General features: G+C 37.1%; 2 protein-coding genes across 5 annotated transcripts in view; one reads left to right on the plus strand and one right to left on the minus strand.

Annotated features, from left to right (window-relative positions):
* Positions 1-5467: 5467 nt before the first annotated feature.
* On the minus strand, positions 5468-12822 carry nkx2.2a (NK2 homeobox 2a). Of its 4 annotated transcripts, none has more exons than XM_079632548.1 (3): positions 12258-12822; positions 7284-7589; positions 5468-6610 (listed from the first exon to the last, which is right to left on the minus strand). In XM_079632548.1, exons 1-3 carry the CDS (start codon positions 12421-12423, stop codon positions 6060-6062), a joined length of 1023 nt encoding a protein of 340 aa, XP_079488674.1. In that variant the 5' UTR covers positions 12424-12822; the 3' UTR covers positions 5468-6059. The 4 variants fall into 4 exon arrangements, with proteins under 4 accessions (XP_079488674.1, XP_079488675.1, XP_079488676.1 ...); XM_079632549.1 differs by having other exon boundaries at positions 12767-12818; XM_079632550.1 differs by having other exon boundaries at positions 12162-12329.
* The window catches only part of pax1a (paired box 1a), a 65167-nt gene continuing 57317 nt past the window's right edge, over positions 12069-19918 (plus strand). Inside the window, exon 1 of the mRNA XM_079632546.1 lies at positions 12069-12181. The gene's annotated coding sequence lies outside the window, so the exon portion shown is untranslated. The remainder of the gene's footprint in view (positions 12182-19918) is intronic.

The following is a 19918-nucleotide window of genomic DNA, read 5'->3' on the forward strand; positions in this document are numbered from 1 at the left end:
TCATGCTGTATTCAGCCACTTTTCTCTTTGAAACAATATGTATTATTAAACAAATGATGTACAAATAAATTGAACATATTTGATGGAGGTTTGCATTAGAGATGGGCTTCTCAGTATATCCAAGCTATCGTAACCAAGACTTGTTTAAAGGTTATAGGGCAGAAGGCTTATCTGGTCACACATCTTAAACAACTTTTCAGGAAAGCATAGATAATAAATGTAAAGAATCAAATGGCGAAGGGGTATACTATTAATACAAATACAAATACAAATACAAATACCTATAGTAATAATATCAACGTTTATCAAGATAAACACTTATTCAACATGCAAGGCATGTGTGACTGTCATCATGTTATCTGTACATAATATTAAAAAAAATTGTATATTAACTTTTAACTTATATAGCTCACCTTGCAATGCATCCTTATGTGAGTTTCTGAAGAGAGATAGGCCTACATTTGGTTCAGAAGACTCTTGAATGCTATAGTTCATCATCAACATCAAACACTGCAGTTATAGTGTCACATTATGTCCTGATGTCTTCCACGCGATCACAGGATGCAGGCCTGAGTCAGTTCCAAATGTTGCAATAGACTTATTTAAACAAGCTATGAATATGAACTCATATTCACAAAGCACACACACAAAGGTGCTGTTGACCCATCACCCAAACTGACAGTTTGGTTGCAGACTTGTGTCAAGGAGCATTCATGTCTGGATTGTCCTTTGGAAGAAATGCTGTACAGGTCAAATACCGAGAGGGGTCGTGTCAACTATTTAACAATTTGATTTAATTCAGCCTTTTTATATTTCATACATGGTGGTGTGACTTTCATCCAGAGGAAGGTCAGCCCCCGAATCTTTGTTAACTTCTATTGCTTTCAAGACTGTGGAATGAGGCTTTTTTGTATTTGTTGTTAAGGTTGAGCTTATTCAACATTATACTGTAACTTTCTCAGGGTGAACAAGTTTACAGGTTTTTGCTTCGTTTTCATAGTGATAACACATCTTTATGTTGACATATGAAAAATAACATTGCTTATGTGTTGCATTCATATGACCTTCTTCATATTCTCCATCACCTCAAGCAAAACTGCAGAGTAGCAGAGTAAGTAATTCATAAGAGTATAGTTTGATAATTATGTAATGTTTTGAACTAATGCACTCATACACACATTATGAAAAGTTTCAGAACTACTCTGTGGGATACATTGACTTTTAAATATTTGACAGCATTTTATAGCTATCAGGCAATGATGCAAAAACATTTTTTTTTTACATTTTTGCTGTTCTTCATTTTCCTACAGTCTAATTTATATAATATGACATTAAATAAATAAAAAAACAGCTGTTCATTTCATTTAACACATTTCCAGTTCTTTTTAGTTATTCTGTTTACATATAAATACAAATTGCATGATTGATTGACTAATTTTTTTTTCTGTCTGAAATACACTGAAAACCATTTCAGAAAATTATTATGCATCGAGGTTATGCTGCCAGTTTTTCGAACAGTATTAAGATTTGTGTATTAAGTATTAAGATACTGTGTCCACTTAACATATGCCTATGCACATTATCTCTGTCATGAACCGTTGTTAATGACAGAGACAAAAATCTCCAAACTCAGGATCTGAAGCAACTCTTGAATTTTTCACTTTTTTGTACCAGACTGGCTGTCTATTTACTGAAAGGAACTTTTTTTTACTAAGGAATAGCATAAACATATTAGTAAATTTGAAGAGAAAAAATATATATGCTATCAAGTATAGCCTATATTACATAATAATTGCAATAAACAAATGCATACATTAAAGAATAAAGAAAATGCATTTTTTTTCTATAATTTATCAATTTCAATTGTGCATTTCAAGTTTGCCATTACTAGAAGTTTTCATAGAAGGTTTTGATATATTCAGCTTTGTATTGTTATTATTACTATTATTATTAATTATTATTAATTATTTTTATTATTATTATTCAAGTGTGGAAATCAGCAAATTGTATGTAAAAATGGACTTTCATTTATTGGTTGAAATGTCCAAAGAACATTTGCTGACAAACTAAAATCAAAGACGCTGATATATGTCCCGTATTATCCTTAAAGTGATGCTAAAGATTTATTTTATTTGTGGACCAATTGCGCCTCTCTGCGGATCATCTCATGAACCCGCAAGATTGATCATAGCATCCAAACACCTCGCTTAAATACAGGATTCAGTTTTACCTGTATTAGTAAACTCAAACAATTGGCTATCTACCTACAATTTCGGGTGTTATTTATTTTTATTTTATTTATGTTCTTATTGTATTGATGTCGTTGATAATTGCCATCGATATTTGCAGCCTGAAATTAACCTTAAACTGGTCGAACGGAGTGAGCGGCGTTAATGTTCCTTTCTACGGGCTCTGTCGCCATCTTGTGGTACATTTAATGGTGATTTGTGATTTGGTCCATATCACACTGAAAATGCACTCTTTTTGTAACAGGTTCGAGATGGCGGGGGAATCTAATCTTTATCTTCTATTGGCAATAAAATACCAAATTACTTCCTTCAAATGTTAGTCCTGCTTATTAAGGCGTTGAGAACCCTCATTTGGAGATGTGGATGATAAGAAATGATTCATGTTGAAGTTCAAAAAATGGTAACAGTTATCTGGATCCATGGACATCCAAGTGCACACTTCCTGAAATATCCCATTTGGAGGCGTGAAAGGGTTATTATCCACGCGTTAACTTCAGCATACATTCAAAATCGTTTTATGAGGGTTTGTGACTCCCTTACTTTTTATATTTTAGATTAAATGCTCCGTAACCGAGACTAATTCCAGATATACCACACTTCAATATATATGTATATGTATATATATATATATATATATATATATATATAGGCTATATATACTTTTTTTTTTTTTACACATTAGAGTTTTCTTTTCAGCTACGGCATATATCGTGTCCTCAGGAAATTTCATGAAATCGGTCATTGATTGCTTAAATTTAGGCCATGGAATATTAGGTGAACGGTATTCACTTTTCATCCACTCTTTTTTTAGTTAAAAAAGTGACCCAATTTCGAAATGCAGACTTAGGGTTATTACACATTATATAGGCTAAGCTATAGCCTACAAACATTTTGCAGTTGCCGCGTTTTGCCTATTTTGAGATAGATAGATAGATAGATAGATAGATAGATAGATAGATAGATAGATAGATAGATAGATAGATAGATAGATAGATAGATAGATAGATAGATAGATAGATAGATAGATAGATAGCCTTGGTTAAATACAAGTTCGCATAGTTAAATGCATGTTTTGCTTAGCATTTATTCAATAATTGGACATTTCTCTATTCGCATAATAATAATAAAAAGATCAACACATAGCCTTTCACTTGGGCAGGACAGGAAATAAGAAAGTATCTATTAAATAGAAGTTCTAACGCTACAGACTTTGCAGAACAGACAATAATCATTCCCTTTCAACGTCAAGAAAAGGGGGAGTGTATGAGAGGGTTAAAGGAATGAGAGAACTGTTGTTAGCACTGCTATATCAAGGAAGAAGGACTCCCTGTTATCTGTGAATGGGTTTGCCTTCTTTTCCAGAATAGATATAGCACGAATTTTTAATTCGTTTTTCTTTGAGAGACAACAATGCTGCGTTTGAAAGCAGGACACAATTTGGGTTTTGTGAGGGATTCCTTTCTCCTCTTGCGGGCCCAGCTGTCCATATGGAGCAGAACGTGTACAACAAGCACCACAATGGCACCAACTGACAGGCGCCACAAAAAAAAAACAAGGATAGGATATATCTCCCTGACTCAGGGATGCACTGGTCCAGATAAAGGACCTGAATAGCACCAAGAAACCCGGACTGTCTTTCTCTTTTTCTCCACCCGGAGATACACTCCCCCTGTTAATATGCACGCCTCTAACATTCACAACCACCGACCCTAAGCTTTGTTAGTTTTTGTGCCACGTACAGTATATTGTGCAACTATAGACTGCCCAAAAGTGCTTCGCCACATTATTGACCATCAGTCCACCGCCAGTGTGGCCAGGGTTTTTTTTTCTTTCTTTTTTTCTCTCTTGGCAACACAATATCAGACTGAAAGTTATTTGTAAAGAAAGTGGTAAAAAGCTTTAAAAATGTGTTCTGATAGACATGTTATGTGTTCCTTTGAAATAGCACAGTGAAGTGAAGAAACGTTTAGTTTAACTCCACAAATGAGGTCTTACAGTCGACAACAGGTGCAATGACAATTCTGCCATTTTAACGCCGCCTTCTCCTTGGCTAGGCTACTGAACAAAAACGGGAATGCAACTATCAAAATATTAGACATAATTATATTGAATAAACAAAATAAATCAATAAAAATATCTAGAAGTTCTTCTTAGTTGAATTAAATCTAGTGTAGAATATAAGCACAACGGGGAAAAGATCGAGTCGCTTAAGACTAATTCTGTAAATAATTAGCACAGCCGTTTGTTTAATGAAGGCCAGGCTTGCCCTCATATCATATTTGAAAAACAAACCATTTCGGATTTTGCACTGAACCGTGGTATTTACACAAGACAATGATATATAAGATAATCCTCATTGGGAAAGGAACCAAAAGCCCGTTTGAAAACACACAAAACCCGGTAACACTATTTTACAGTGTCCGTTACACATGTTACATAGCCTACTGCAATAATTATTATTTATCCTTATTATTAATTATGCTTAATTGCATGCAACCAACCCTACACCAAACCCTAGGCTGCATGCAATTCATTATTATTACTCGCTATTTAAATGTATAATTACACTGTAACACGGACACCTGAAAATAAAGCGTAACCCAAAATGCCTCGACTAATTTTGACACTTTCCTTAATAGACAAATTTTGTTTTAAAAAAAAACTGCTTTGACCTGCACGGCCGCTGTGTTTATCATTTCAAGCAATTATTTTTTGATACACACACGCGTAACAACAGCCAAAAATAACTATAACTACTAAAATCAGTAATATTAGGGTAACACAACTTTGTCACGCGTGTTTTCTCTCTTAAATGTGCCGCTTTAACACCCGAAATGTCAGCCGCGGAGCCTGAAAAGGAAGAGAGCGTTTGAATGAAAAGCTGCTTAGCTGAAGAAGCCCTCTTATATTAAGTGAGTGGATTTTTACCCCCATTTCACAAGTGACTTTAGCCTTCTTATTGCTGAAGTGTTCGTACAGATAAATTCGGAAAACTGAAGCCAATTGTGTTGCTGATGAAGTGACAATGAGAGCGACAGGCTGTCCAAAGCAACGTTTGTGCAAATATAAAGGCTTTATAAATTAGCATAATTATATTACTTGTATTTATTCGTTCTGTTAGCTTATAATAAAGTATTTATGTTAATGGGAAATAGCGAAGAAACGACTCATATTTTGCAAATGAGGCCGAAATCATTGAGACCAAACGCAAAGCATTTCGGAATTTCTGAACCACATCATTTTTTATTAAAAGTCTTAATAAAAAGAATTATAGACCTCCCTCGCCAGCGCGCGTTCTTTCTGAAATTAACATGAGGGGTGTTTATCGACAATTGAGGTTCCATTTCCCCTAAATATCGGATATATTTAGGCTAAACGGTCAAACATAATATTGCAAACAATTATCACAAAATATTTACATAGAAAACAAACCAATGAAATAAGCTAAAGATTGCCAATGTTTATTCATGGCCATAAATATATTCGGTCCATTGTAAAAGAAAGAAATAAAATTTTCTATAATCATAAAGTGGTTTTTGCACGTGCTTATAACACGAAGGACAAAAGGAAAACATTTCTACAACACACAAACATACTTTACAAAATTTCACAAGAGCTTTAACATTCTTAAATTTGGGGAGAGGCTTGACCCGGTTTTCTTAACGAAAACATGTAAACATGGCGCACACACGTCAATCCCCAAAATAAATTGGTGAGAAAGGGTCAAGCTGCAAGTCTTGTATTTTTGTTTGGAAAGCTCCTTACCACGGTCTTTAAAATGCAGCCCTGCATTTGCAAGTCAGTGTTTGTTCACCAAGTCCACTGTTGCGTTTGCACCAAGTGATGTGCTGGGAACTGTGGTGTGGTGGCGGCGCTGTAATGCGCGTTATATTGCATGTGCTGGAGAGACTGGGCGCTATATGCGGAGAACGGAATTCCAGCCTGAAAAGTAGCTGCCAAGTCCTGAGCTTTTAGCGTATGGCAGGGTTTGCCATCTCTGACTAACACAGGCACGGCCACCCGCCTAGGAGAAGGGAGATGGGTCACTTCCATACCTTTCTCCGCCCGGGCTCTCTTCATTTTGTATCGATGGTTCTGGAACCAGATTTTCACTTGGGTTGGAGTCAGGCGGATCAAACTGGCGAGATGCTCCCTCTCCGGGGCTGACAGATATCTCTGTTGCCTAAACCGGCGCTCGAGTTCGTAAGTTTGTGCCTTGGAAAAGAGCACCCTCCTTTTGCGCTTCTTACCAGAGTCGCTGCCGTTGCTCGAAGTTTCCTTATCGTTGTCCGGCGATTCGTCAGCTGAAGGTTCCGGAGATTTTGCAGACGAGTCTTGAGAGTTTGCGGATAGGCCGTGTACTGGTCAAGAAAAAAAAAAATTAATAAAAAAAAAGAGAAAGAGAAAAAGAGAGGGGAAAAAAAACAGATTCAATACCACATCAAATAAAAAATACATTGCATTGTGAATTGTGTTTGTTGGTGACATTTCTTATTGTCAAATTTACAAACTAGCACATTTCTCGGAGAACATTAAGTTAGGGCAGACGGACTAATAAATACAGCCGGTTCAGCAATCATATCTATTTTTGTTATTACAATATGATGTTACAGAATTAACATTAGACTCAATCAACATTATCATGGGGTATGTGACCCATCCGAACCGATGGCTTGCCGTAGCCTATATATTCAACAGTTTACAAAGAGGAAAATGTAAGCGAAAACTAAGAGTCAGTAGCCTAAATAAACTATTCCAAAAACTATCTGGATAATTTCAACTGCATTTATAAAAAAAGAAAAAAAAAGAAAACGTAGCTAATATAACCGCAGATATGACCACGATCCAGATGCACACGGCTTTAGAGAAGCGCAACAGTGGAAATCTACATCTACAATATCAAACTCAGCGGTTTCCAGAAAGATTTAAATCAAATAGGCTATTTGTAATAGATGACCAGTATAAAAATAGCGATGATTTATAATCGAAGAGAGTTTCAACTCATGTGAATTATTGTGAGGTTGCTTTACTTACATGAGTATTGGATGCTGTCCGTAGTTGCGAGCCATCTGGTATAAGGATTGTCGCTATTATCATAAAATGGATTCTTTAAAGGCAGGTTTGGAACATTCTCTAAAGGACTTTGCACTCGCACTCCAGGCGTTTTAGTCGCCTCAGAAACCTCCGTATCTTCCTCATTCCCGGTGATAGATCCTTCTTCATCGTTAGTATCAGGGAGGTCCAAAATGTCCTTTACTGAAAAGCCCGTCTTTGTGTTGGTCAACGACATGGTCTGGGGCATTTGATGCAGTAAAGTTGCTGCACCAGTTTGGCAATCCTCTGTTTAAAAACACAAAAAAACACAGACGATTTATTGAATATAGGATATCGGTGCCGTTTCAGCGCGAAGTAAACTGAAGTCGACGCATGAGGCTCGGTCGTTAACCGTTGCTTGGGGGGGAAAAAGTAGCGGAGAAATCAGTTCTGTAAGTCCAGGAAGAATGCCAAAGTGACTGAAGTGGTATATCTAGCTCATGGATATTGCGCTACTGCTGGGTGTTAGGGGGAAATAAGCCATTACCAGACTGATCAGTCCATATAAGGTTGGTCTCAACACATGAACCTGCAGTGAAAAAGCATTAAAAACGAAAAAGGTTGGCCACGTGTGGGCGGGTCTTGGGAGTCAAGTGGATGAAGACAGTGTTTGCCGATGTGAAATTGTGGGTTTTGGGGAGATCCTAGCCTATACCATTGGTGCTTCAGAACATGATGAGTGGTATAACGTGTCAATTAATTACAAAGATGGGGAGGGCCTTTTTACACCCTATTTACATACAAAGAACCTCCGAGTAGCTTTATGCAGGCCTTCTTGAACTGGAAATGGACAAAAACTATGCATAAAATATTCAAATTGTAGGAACTTATAACGCAGATATAAACGAATTACCTAGTGAAAATTATGTTTGGATCCTAAATTTAGAACGATAATACCTGTTGTTATAAACAAATGTTTATTTTAAAAAGGGCAACGAAATCTCCTCAAGTGGTACAGACTAATTTATGTAGGTCAATATTTTGGTTCGGGATTAACGAGAAGGGTCGTTCACTGGACATGATTAAGCCATCAAAAAAAAAGGACGAAACGGAAAAATATATATATATATTTTGTGTGTGTGTGGATGATGATTATTATTAGTTTCTTATTAATATTCCAGAACTCATGGCGTTACAATTTTTCATAATTTGTAAACTAATTTATAGCGCATTTTTAAGTATAATTAAAGAAGTAAAATATTTCTTGTAATATGTTATCATCGTTTTCCAAAGACAACCGAAAAGATTATGAGGGTAAACAAAACTGTTTAAATCACATAAACGACATTTTACTTTTAAACAAATTTCTGATTTGTTTTCTGTTTTGTATTGCTTCTTTCGGTTGTCCGCAGCATAGGCTATACAAAAAGTGAAGCATTATTGTTGTGTATTTTGCCTCTCCTTTTCAACCCTCTGTCCTATCTTTTCTTTTTTGCCTCTTTGCCTCCTATCTAGTATGTGATGTGGGTGACAATGTTGCACGTTTCTAGCCAGTCCTCTGCTCATCCTGGGTGGTCGAACCCGGGCAAACACAAATACAAACCGATTGCTAAGCTGCAGACAATAGGGGAAATGTAGACAAATGTCCGGCTCCTGTTGGAAGCCTTTGTCCGGCCGTAGTTTTTGCATTTATTTAAGGGCCAAAATAATAGATGATTGACGCCCCTGTACAATACGTTCTAACTGTTTGGAATAAATCTGAGGTTGTTCCTAGTTGTCATGGCATTCACTGCTTTCAATGGACTATCTCTTCATTCATTTCTGTACCCCTTCACAATATCAAGGAAAGTCCTTCATCTCTCTCTCTCTCTCTCTCTCTCTCTCTCTCTCTCTCTCTCTCTCTCTCTCTCTCTCTCTCTCTCACACACACACACACACACACACACACACACACACACACACACACACACACACACACACACACAAGCGCGCAAAAGCAAGCACATTCTACGCGCAATTCTCTTTCGCACGCGCGCATGCAAGCATATTGCCTACACACTGACTGGAAGATTGGTGATAAGTAGGGTACAAATTAGATAAAAGTATTTATTTATGAGATCTATTTCATTTTTTTTATTATTATGTGTTGAAACAATAGATTATTGATGTTTATGTTTTAACACTGTAAGTCACTAAAAACTGCTGTTATAATATCTTTCGACGTTTTTTTTTTTTTTGATAGAATATATGTTAGGCTAATATAAATGAACAACAATATTTATTTACAATATCAGCAATTGCATCGAAGAATTGTTCATGAATTGTGATATTTTCTATAATCAGTTACCTGATAGGTAAATACTTAACCAGAGTTTCACGTAGAATTAATCATGCAGCGACAGAAAAATCGGACAATGGAAGCATTGAACTGGACGGGCCAGGAGCAAAGTCGAACAGTGAACGCTTTTCACAAGGTCATTCTCCCAGCCTTCCCTTCCCATGCAGCAGAGACAGGTTACTGAACACATCACTGTAACCATGAAATGATAAATGACGAGAGCCTCTCAAATACACCGATTTACTCTAAACACCTATATAAACTGTTACGCTGATCTCTTTTATTGGCATTGATGCAATTGAGAATTTTATTTCCAGCATGTTATAGGCTGCTGACAGAATTTGTAAACAAGGTACTAATTAACGAGCCAGTCTCTATTCTGTTCCCATGTAACCAGAACAACACACTCCGCAATCGATGGCAGGGCTCGTGGTTAGTCTTTGGCCAGTGATTTGGGAATGTGTTTGAACAATTGAACCGAGGAGTTCGGTAAGGAGAAGTAAATGTGCACAAGCTGAGTGGCTATACTTCACTTCAAGAGCCATTTCCTTCTGTTTACCTGTTTACTTTTGCAGGTAGCTCAAACACTGTTGGTCTTTACGCGTAGACTGAAAAGAGGAGCGACACTATCCAAATGTTTCACTTCTCGACGTCCCTTTTTGAGTTGTGAACATTAGTGTCAGATTGGTTATAGGGGGAATAAAATGCTGTCATAAATTTCAGGTAAAAATAGACATATCAACAACAAAACCAATAATAATAATAATACATTTTCATATTTTAATAATAAATATTTTTGTTGAGCAAGTAGCGCACAATTTACAAGGTATTTCGGTGTAGCCATTATAGACCTATTCGCTTTACAAACAATACAAAAAAAGGACAAAACAAGAAAATAAAATCGGCACTGCATCACAATATTATTTAAATAATAATTATTAAATCTGATATATATATATGTGTGTGTACAAGCTGTTAAAATAAAAAAGCAGCATATACACTAATCGGTTTGTTGAATTTGAGGAAACGACGTTAACTGCAATCTGGTATTCTATTTATCATCCTTAATATTTATTTAGAAATACAATGTTTCATAATGCGACGATAAAACAGCAAATGCTAAACATCCTTTAATTAATTCCTTTTAACAAAAGAGAATGTTAAAATGTCTGAATCTGTCAGTTCATGGAAGCTATTGTTAATAACTGGGGGGGAAGACAAGAAAAAAGACCTTTATACGCTTGATTAAAAAGAAAATCCTAATGCTGCCAGAAGGCTAGGCGAGTATAATAACGTTGATCATTTCTTGCTTTAATCGACGAATTTCAGCGTATTCCGATGCCTTGGGCGAGCAGTTAAGCTTTGATAAATGTAACCCTGTTTCCCCCTAGGTGCTCATGATAAATGTATAAACTGACACGAGCGATTTTCTGCTTTTCCCCTGCGATTAAAAGGCCATAAAAGGGAAATGTTGGTATAAAAATAAGTCTGGTGGTTTGTGCGACTTAGAGCTGCTGCCCCGAGAAAATGCCCCGCAGCACAGATCGTTTGGAGCTGGTCTGATTCTCCTCACTGCAGGGCAAACGCTGCGCCTTTATTCGTCTCAGAGCCTCTAATGATTAAACATGTCACAAGGAGATTAACATGGTGCCCATGGCCCAGGGACATGCCTTCATTTGTTTAACTACCAGTTTATTTGTAACGGCGAATTTCATGGCGCATAGTGTTAAATTCTCCACCCTGGCACCTTTATCAGCGTACCCAAAACAAATTGGTTTAAGGATTATCATTTTAATCACGTCTTTTCTCTGTATCTCCAAGTCCACTGGGACTGTTTCTTCTATTTTTGCAATCCGTTTGAAATTAATTATAGATTAATTGAAATAAACTGTCCATGCTTTACGCGTAGTGAAGTTAGACATAGTGCATGTTTCAGAGCGAGATTTCTTTCGTTCACACCAACAAATTATACTTGCATCCATTCATATGATTTCCACAGAGGGTGATGGTGGAGATGTGCACCGAAGAGACATTTTTGATACTCGGGCGAACTCTACCGGTACAAATGCGAATAGCCTGAAGAAGAAGAAAAAAACGTTCAACCTAAATTATCTAATATTAACAGATCATAAACGACAGAAACAAACTATAAAAAAATAGAAGCAAATAAATAACAACAACAAAATATAATACAAATAATAACAATAATGATAATAATGATAATAAACGACTAATAATAATGAATAATTAATTGTTTATTTTATTTAATAAATGGCAAGAGTGCACAGGCTTATCATATAGCTAATGCAATATGTAGTTATGCAAGTTTTCTTATACAAAGCTATTTTTCATATAAGAAATATAGGCCTGCACCGCATGAAACATTACAAGCAAGTTACTTGCTTTTAATAGAATTCGCATAAGTGCGCGTGCGCAAGCACGAGCTCAAACACAAGCAGCACACACACACATTTAATCTTTGCACAACCTACCTAACGCACTGTACGTGGAGAGGTCGAGTGATAGTAATAAAGGCTCACCTGGCGGCTGACGGAAGAGGGTAAGTGGTGCAGCTAGCGTTAAGACACCGCACAGTTAATGAAACATCCCCAAATGAAAGAAAGGAGTGCACGCACCGATAAGCCTGATGTGCTTTATATACTCGGGGAGCAAGCACTCCTCTTCTGATATTGTCCAAGTACGTTTGCATAGCTGGCGAAGTGGCTCTGCCTTAGATTTGCTACTAACATTGCACGATGTTTGTTTTCCCCCTGCAATGACGTGAGACAAAATATTGGCCATATGTTCGTCGGCAATAAATTGGTCATGAGAGCAAACATGGTTGCCTCATAAGAGCGCTTTTAGCTGATCCGTATTCACCGATTCATGCTACACTATTGACCGAAGTGCTATTACTACCTTCTGTGTCGTTTTGATACACTTAGGCTGTGAATTGTTCTAAGCTGTTTATTATATCAAATAGCCAACAAAAAAAAGTGTATTCACGTGGGTTTTGTAAACCTGTGGCTAAAAATGTCTCTGCCCGAAATCTCTATAATAAATCTCTTGGTTGCCATGATGTTGCGCGGCCAAAAGAGCAGATGTGGCATGTTCTGTTGGTGGAAATCCCGTTTACTTAAGATACCCTTTTGCAATTGTTGATATCCGAGGTCAGAGGACTCTGTCTCATTCGTGGTCTACTCAAGGCCCTGTTTACACCTGGTATTAAGATGCGGTTTGGTCGATTGGATCAGACACATTCCTGTTTACACCTGGTATTTAAATCCGTCTCTTTTGTCCACTTTTGTCCTGATTTCTCTATGGTAGCCTATATGAGGTTAATGTGGGCTTTTTCATATATTTCAATCTAAGGGGCGAAATAAGCTCATGCAATTCAAACGCCACCCGAGATGACAGAAAAGTACACGGAGAGCAGCAACTTTCATTTCTGCCCTGAAGATACAACCTGATCTCATGAAGACTTTCGACCACATGAGCGTTTTCACACTGCTATAAAAGCAATCTGTTCAAATGCGTTTTCGACTACCTCTGGAAGTGGTCGAAAGTGCACAAGCTCAACACATTTTGTTTACATTTCTGTTTACACCTATTAAGATGCGTTTTGGTATATCGGATCCCAAGTGTACGACACTAAATAGGCTACAGTTGTAAACAGGGTCTAACATGTTTCGACCACTTCCAGAGGCATTTATTTGGTAGTGTAGACTCTCGTATGGTTGAATGCGCTCGAACAGCCACAAAAGACCACCTAATCTCCGCATACTGACCTAAAGCATAAACATTACGGGAAGCGCAATAGCCAGAGGGATTGTGTCTCCCTCATTAACTTGTGATCCGATTGATCAAAACGCATCTTAATACTAAGTGTAAACAGGGCCTAAGGTGTGAACCCATGGCATACATTTTGGATCAGTACAAATGGCTTAATTTAAAGCTTCTCGTCAAGTCAGACACAACACATGTGCGTTTATAAAGTCATTCCGAATATGGTTAATTAATAATTATTTGGCAGAAGTAATAAATAAGTTAAGCCTCAGTAGTAATTAAAGTAGGCCTATGTAGATTCCACAGATGGCCAATGCTAAGAGTAATACTTTGTCTGGTGAAATAGAAAATGGCCATTTAAATTACACGCCTCAATATTTGTGATGATAAATACAACAGCAATGCAATTCATGAACGTTAGCCTATATTTTATTTGCTTGCAATGAAGAAATAGCTTTATAAGTGTTACAGTAGAGCCGGATAATACTTTATAATTCGCTAAATTTCGAAAAAGCTGAAATTTAGCGAAAAAACGGCAATAACGGATGCCAATATGTTGGAAGCAAAGGCAAGTTTTGCTAATTAACTTTTTTGTTGTTGCCTTAATTAAACCGTTCTTATTATAAAAATCAATTTTATCACAGGATCTAATTTGCATTTAAAATACAAAATGTATATATATGTAATGTTGTTTATCTCTCACAATATGTAGGCCTGCACAATTCGAAAATATTTAATTTGTTCTGTAGTGTTTCATGCAGGGATGATTGTGAAGCATCTTCCGAAACTAACCTCTGTATTCTTACAAACAACTGAAAAGAGTCTTTACGATTTCATTGTGGCAGCCTAGAATCCTTCCATCACAATGATGGTTTTGTTAAATACAGAGTGACTATCAACCAGTGGAGGAATACATTACCAGGTTTTTGTTGGCCACCACTTTACGGGTAAAAGAGTGAGATTAGCCTCATGTTATCCTTGCTCTTGAGAGCAATGCCACAGTGTGACGAATACACATAAATAAATTGGACTCATCACTCCTTTCAGATTCCATATTAATCTAAAGTAGCTGGTTTGACTAGCAATGTATTCATGAAGCTCTTTGCTGGTACAAAAATCCTTTTCTCTCATCCTGTTGTGAATCTTTGTGCAGTGGGATCCCTATTATGACCACTCAGAGGGCTCCCTCAAAGACCTTCAGAGCAAGAATGGAGATGATAGACCCTTGTGGTCAAGCTATTAAGATATATCCCTTGCCAAAGCCTGATGACTGAAACACTTCAAATGAGCTGGACGGGGCACATAAAGACACCAATGGCATGCTATTCTTGTATCTATCAGTTCAAGTTTTGAGATATCAACCACTTGAGGAGGGTCGCTCATACAGAGAGAATGCTTCTCCAAACATAAATGCTTCATTCGTTCTCAGCCAAGGATGCACTTTTGGGAAAAATGTTTAATTAACACCGGGGCAGCCTGTGCATTTTCACTACAAACGAAGATCCTCTGCCTGGGAGTTGTCCACTCTTTACTTTTGCCTGGTTGTAATGGCTAGTGCTCTTCACTAAAAAGGTGCCTTTTTATTTGGTTCTCTAAAACACCATCCCATTAATAGTTTCTGAAGATTCCAGGTCAGATGAATAGGGTTTCTGTGGTGAAGAGATTCATGGAAGTAAGTGTTCAAAAAGAAAGTGATTTAAGTGATGCTGCCTGACACACTGGCGTTTCGAGTATCGGAGATGAGCACGAAGGGTCATAGATTGAGCTTTAGAAACAGGAGGTGCGATCAAGAAAATATTTTAAAACTAGAGCTGCTTACCAACGTTCACTCCTGTTGCTCCTGACAAAGATGTGCAGTTAATACAGGATATATAATATGTACCGTCTGAAGTATGTTGCACCACATTGTAATAGTTACAAAAAGCATGGTTCTTGTCAACATCAGATATTAGTCTGAGAAAATTCAATATGTAATATCCTTGAACCTCTTGAACATGTATGAAATGTTTGAAACTGAGAGTGATTAGATGTTCAAATGGTTTTTTTTTTCTTCATTGGTTTTTAAAAATGGCTTGCTTGTTTAGAATTGAACCTGTCTGGGGTATTTCCCTGTCTTCAACCAAATAAATCCTGGGATAGGCTCCAGTACGCCCTGTGACTCTACCTTATGTGCCAGAGAAACAAGGGCGCAGCCATCTTTAGAAAATATTGTCTTTGAACTTCCGTTTTTGCGGTCGTTTTGTAAATTTCTATGGAATTGCTGTCCATGAGTAATTCGCTTTAGAAGTAGATTTACTTAATGTAAAGTTAATGAAAGTTATCATGAGGATTGTAATGTTTAAAGCGGATGTCTTAACAAAGGTCAGAAGACCGGGAAGATTTCAAAACAAGCTGTTCATTCATAAATACGCAAGATCGCTGTGAAAATACAGACCGGATGGATGGATATTTAGAAAAGTATGAGAGCGGAAATTAATACATTATGTACAGTATTAAAAAAAAGGTTAGCCAATAGCCATAATATTTTTGGTTTCTGATTGTTGCTGTATTATGCAATTAAATTCTTTGTGACTACCTTCTCCAAGAATCTGTTACTTAAGATGTTGCCTGTTGCCTTGTGGTATGAGTGGTTCCTTAAAAATATCCACTCTCAAGTTTAGAGTGTATAGAACTTCAAGGTTTAGTTTAGCAGTCGGTTGTCACATTTCTGTAAAATATGTCCTGTGGTATTGAATGTTATTATTGCAAAGAGAGTGTTGTAATGGTTATGCCGGGTTCAGAGTGGATGAATCAATTGGATGCATGAATAAATTGTTTTATCTCGTATGGTGTGTCAGTAGGTGACAAAGGAAGCCACATCTGCGGCATTTCACAACGTGATGTTTTATCACGTGTTTTATTTTTTCGTTCCTCCTCGACGGGTTCCATCACATCTGTGGCGTTGACCAATAGGAGCACAATCTCTTCTGTACACAGCTTTTAGACATGGAGAAACTAAAGCGAGATGATGGTATTGGTTAGCCTGGTTCTATCAGACTCTCGTACATTTCATTTGTACAGAGAGTCTGGCCTCTCTCCATTGACAAGGGTTAACTTCCTTGAAAGCGGGTACTCTGTTGAAGTTTAAAACTATTGGATCTTCCCAGAGCCACTCTGGATCTGCAATAACCAATCGCTAACATTTGGTCGTGACGTATGACGACTCAAACTAGCGCACAACCTCAACGTCATCGTTCTCAACCACTCCCTCTATTCGCTGATTGGACCGGTAAAAAATTGACTGGAGAAAATCCAAGAATACAACACTATCCCAGACGAAGTTCTGAAGGATAATGAAAATTGAGCGGAAGCACGTAGGAGGGCGGAGCCAGGTTAGGTATTGGTGCCACTAGGTGGAATTATATGCTATAGAGGAAACCCAGCAGGCACAGGATATAGACTCCAACGTTGGTCAGACGTTGGATTTTGGTTGAAAATGAAAGTTGGGTTGACGTCTAAATCTAATGTTTGTTTGACGTCAAGCTCCAACGTTGGACAGTTGTTGAATTTTGGTTGGAATAAACCAAACCAAAAGGTGAAATACATGGCCGTACACTTATTACCAGCTTCACTTAAAACTAACCAGATTTACTTGATTTAATTTCCGTTTTAATTAAATCATTATTTTGTATTTTAAAGTAACCATGATGGTGGTTAGCGTTTGCTTTAGTTGTGCTCTTGACCCTTGATTCTATGATATAACAATTTGTGTGGCTGCTATAACTGTGTGTTTGTAAAACATAATTGTTGTAGATAAAAAAGCCATGAGATCAGGTGATATTGGCTGATTCTTGATGATGATTACGTTGATATCATCATGTAATTGCCTGAATCCCTGATCTTTTTAAGTGTCTAATGCTTAGTTTATATAGGACTTGCGGTTTTAATTTAGTTTTATTCATAATATAATTTATTTGATTCTACAGCATATATAGCATTGTTGTTTATCAAATAATATAATTGCTTGTTAAAAACTGTTTTAGTGCACAAAAACTTTTAATCTTGGCATTACTTAGACGCACACAGACATCAAGAAACAGTGTATGAATCTCAACAATGGGGAAAATCAAACAAAATATCCTGATAATCAGATCAACTCTGAGCATAAAACAAGCTACAAAAAATCCAGCTGCATAATGTATTAATGCCGCAATGCATGCTGGGAGATATGGGTGAGTTTTGATTGGTGGTACCCAGAATGCACTGCAGCATGAAGCATTTCATTGATTGTCATACACTGATTTTTGAAGGCTAAGTAATAATGTAGAGAAAAAAGATTAGTGTACTAAATGTTTTAAAAATCCTTTGTTATTTGATTAACAATATTGCACTTATGCTGTAAAATTAGATGGCTTCTATGGTAAAAAAAAAAAAAAAACTTACAAATGAGAATGAGTGTAATTCAGGCAATTACATGTTGAGGATTTCATCATTATCAATAAACATCCTACATCTCATGATTTTATTTTCTCTAAGATTTTTTGCCACAACAAATGTGCTGTATAAACACAGTTTTTGCAGCCCAAGAAATTTAAATATTAAAAAGTCAAGGATTAAGAGTCCAACTAAAGCAAACGCTAACCACCATCATGGTGACTTTAAAATACAACTATTGATTTCATTAAACAGGGAATTAAATAAAGTACATCTGGTTAGTAATAAGTGAAGCTGGTAATGCTGTTTGAGCTGTTGACTCCTCCTCTGCTGAGATCTTCAGAGATTTAATGTGCTGCCATGCATGTCACATTTTTTTGCGATGCTTATTCCAACCACAATTCAACATCTGTCTGACGTTGGAGCTTGACGTCAAACAAACGTTGGGTTTAGACGTCAACCTGACTTTCATTTTCAACCAAAATATGACGTCTGACTGACGTTGGATTAGTTGGAGTCCAACGTCTTACTGACGTCACATTGACGTCCTGTGTTTGCTGGGAAGGTTCGTGAAACTATGACAATACACCTGCTTTTATTGTGTTTCCTTGAGGGACTACAATGACACGAAAAAAGTTAAATGCTAGCGCGTAATAGTGGAAGTGCTTCAGCAACCCAGTTAGTACTGGAATTTGCATTAGCTAACACACCACTTCGGTAGCCTGTTTGTTTACCTTCTTGTTTCTGGAAGTCAGTCGCTAGTTCTGCCCTCTCAATGACATCATGCACGTTGTTAAAGACGGCAATTGATGATTCTTCTGGAAGCAACGTGTAGTCTGACATGTTTTTTTTTCCATGACAAGCATAATCTGACATTGACTCGTAACAGACAAGAATATTGTGTAGTCGTAACCTGGAATTACTCTAGCTAGATCAATACTGAACATCCAACCCGATCTCACAGCAATTCGTACAAATTTGTACGAGTTTTTCTAAATCGTACATATTTTACGAGTTGCCAAATTCGTATGAATTCGTACGAATAACCTACCTCTGACCCCGCCCCTAAACCTACCCATCACGTGGGTTTAGACAAATCGTACGAATTCGTACAAGTGAGGTCGTACGAATTCGAATTAGCCACTCGTACAAATTCGTACGCATTGGTCACGAGATAGCGTTGGAACATCTTATAGACCTTAGAGCAGAATGGAAATAGGCTTTTGAATGAAGCAACAATGCAGTTATGAGCAATGTTGAGGCCTTCATGTCGTGGCGCAGAAGAGAAAGTATAAAACGTTATGTAAAACAAAGAGAAATGTGCAGTGACATCTGATATAGTTCTTTTGCTTGTATTTTAAAGCTTTCATTTATAACAGCTGAATTCATCCAGCTGGGAGCTACACACAAAAAAGGGTCAAGTAAGACAATTGTTGGAAGAATTGATTATTGATATAATGCAGTGGTTCTCAACCATGTTCCTGGAGCTGCCCAATAGTGCACATTTTGTATGTCAAACGCATCAGTAGAGACTCAAAGACTTGAAATTGGTGTGTAAAAAAAAAGGAGACTTCAGATTGCACATAATTTGAGAGACATTGTATTTGCTTTGATCAGACCAGACTGTTCTGCACTTCAAAATTTCTGTATTTTTATAGTTTTGATGTTGTATTTAATGGTCAAATAGCTCACAAATGAATAGAACTTAAGCTAATTTCAATAAAATAAATAAAATTATTTACCTTTATGGGTACAACAGCCAAGGGTAGTGCCCTTAAAATGACTATTTATACTTGATATACCCCTAAAGGTGCATATTACTACCTTCGAGAAGTAATATGTACCCTTAAAGTACTACTTTGAACCTTTTAGGCAGGGGTGAATGGGTACAAAGTTGTCACTTTAAGGGCACTGCTCCAGTCATAAGCTGTTGTATCCCTAAATGTACATTTTTTTAAATATTTTTTCAGAGTGTAGAGATGCTCACGGTAATGCACAACTCCTGTTAAGACCAAGCTGATTTGGGGGCCGTTTACACAACACCGTTTTCAACTAAAAAAGTAAAAAACATTTTTGAAAATGGGTTTCAAAGTGCAAG

The sequence above is a fragment of the Phoxinus phoxinus genome (assembly GCF_949152265.1).
Source record: "Phoxinus phoxinus genome assembly, chromosome: 13".
NCBI classification, from domain to species: Eukaryota; Metazoa; Chordata; class Actinopteri; order Cypriniformes; family Leuciscidae; genus Phoxinus; species Phoxinus phoxinus.

Coding starts and splice junctions, on each gene's coding strand:
- nkx2.2a (XM_079632548.1), bottom strand. CDS start 12,423: ATGGCCAATATTTTGTCTCACGTCATTGCAGGGGGAAAACAAACATCG. Junction 7,590..12,257: donor AAAGCACATCAGGCTTATCG/GTGCGTGCACTC, acceptor GTTTTTAAACAG/AGGATTGCCAAACTGGTGCA. Junction 6,611..7,283: donor GGACAGCATCCAATACTCAT/GTAAGTAAAGCA, acceptor TTTCTTGACCAG/TACACGGCCTATCCGCAAAC.